Here is a 1,345-nt window from a genome sequence, read left to right as displayed (position 1 = left end):
AAAAAAAAAAAAACAAGACAAAGAGGAGGAAGACAGAGTTTCAAAACGCGGATCAGTTACTATAAAAATGGTTGACGTCTCTGCTGTCTTAGAACTCAAAACTGTTTCTTTATGTTTTGCTTCCTTCAACGGCAAGCTCAAACAAGGCAAGGGCGACATTGCAAGTTATAAGCACAAAGCTTTTTCAGAGCAAAAATGACAACATGTGATGCACTCCGAAGATGGTTCAGATGGCGTGAACGACTGGTCATATTCACTTACGGTATTTCATCATTTGCTTAATTAATCTATTCTCGTTGAAAACAACTTGCCCTTAAGAAATTCCATATAAATCATTTTTGATGTGTCTATATGCATGTTGAGGAAGTCGAAGAGAAGTTATCCAAAATTCTCCTGCTAAATATTAACCCCAAAAAATTTCCTCCGGTCTCAATAGGTATGCTTTTCAGCAAGGGAATGATGACTTATGTGCTGGATAACCTTATGACATTCCTCACAGATCTCTGGAAACTGAAACTAATAGAAGCTGCAGCAATCGTCAATCTTCAAGAAGGTCTAAGGCATATGTTGCAGATATGCGTTGCTCTCTGCGTAGATGCTTGCCTTGGTTATCGATGGATGTTGATTCTATCTAGTGTTTTATATTCTACTGTAAGATATTTACAACAAAAAGAAAAAGAAAAAATAAAGTAATAATCTTTCCCTTAGTTATCAATGGATGTTGATTCTATCGAGTGTGATGCAGGGACTTGCCCTTTTAGCATTCTCAGTGCCTCAGTACTTTAACAAGTTGAAACATTCACCTTTCTGGGAAGGATTAGCTCTTCTGATTGTTGGTGGGGCTGCACAAGTTATTCCCCTTTACTCCCTTTCTTCTGAACAAACCAAGGTTGTAAGAGTACCAGAACACTGTGAAGAAACAAGACTAAAAGTCGCCTGTTGCTTGTGCAAAGTAAGAATAGGAGGCTGGCGGCAGTTGCAGCAGAGAATAATCAGATGGTTTGGCATCGGATTCATGATGCTGGGAATCATAACATCAGTTTATGGTTTCATCTATTTTGAAGATGAATGGCATCAGCGTTTTTTGAGATCAGCCATTGCCATAGTAATAGGTTTACTTTGGTTTCTTTGTGGTTTCCCCTTCTACGGCCCTCGTCGACTGCAGCCGAGTCCTCTTTCGACTATGCTACGTACCTTGATTGCCGCGGCGCGGAAGAGGCATCTCAATTACCGAGGAAATTTGGAACAACTTCATCGTGATGATGGGAAAGAAAATCCACTCCTTACAGACCATCTTGAGTGAGTTGCTCTTAATTTCCCTTCTCGTTGATTTTTATTTTTTGGG

At 39.7% G+C, this 1,345-nt stretch overlaps 1 protein-coding gene across 1 annotated transcript; it reads left to right on the top strand.

The window, feature by feature from the left end:
• The first annotated feature begins 79 nt into the window (after positions 1 to 79).
• LOC110423348 (protein NRT1/ PTR FAMILY 5.6-like) lies at positions 80 to 1,335 on the top strand. Its single transcript, XM_021437560.2, has 3 exons — positions 80 to 262; positions 437 to 651; positions 746 to 1,335. Exons 1-3 carry the CDS (start codon positions 196 to 198, stop codon positions 1,301 to 1,303), a joined length of 840 nt encoding a protein of 279 aa, XP_021293235.1. The 5' UTR covers positions 80 to 195; the 3' UTR covers positions 1,304 to 1,335.
• The last annotated feature ends 10 nt before the right edge of the window (positions 1,336 to 1,345 follow it).

The sequence above is a fragment of the Theobroma umbraticum genome, unplaced genomic scaffold, assembly GCF_002168275.2.
Source record: "Theobroma umbraticum cultivar Fairchild unplaced genomic scaffold, ASM216827v3 scaffold_20.0, whole genome shotgun sequence".
In the NCBI taxonomy this organism is placed as follows: domain Eukaryota; kingdom Viridiplantae; phylum Streptophyta; class Magnoliopsida; order Malvales; family Malvaceae; genus Theobroma; species Theobroma umbraticum.
This window is presented reverse-complemented; position numbering and strand designations above follow the sequence as displayed.

Coding starts and splice junctions, on each gene's coding strand:
- LOC110423348 (XM_021437560.2), top strand. CDS start 196: ATGACAACATGTGATGCACTCCGAAGATGGTTCAGATGGCGTGAACGA. Junction 263..436: donor ACTGGTCATATTCACTTACG/GTATTTCATCAT, acceptor CGGTCTCAATAG/GTATGCTTTTCAGCAAGGGA. Junction 652..745: donor CTAGTGTTTTATATTCTACT/GTAAGATATTTA, acceptor AGTGTGATGCAG/GGACTTGCCCTTTTAGCATT.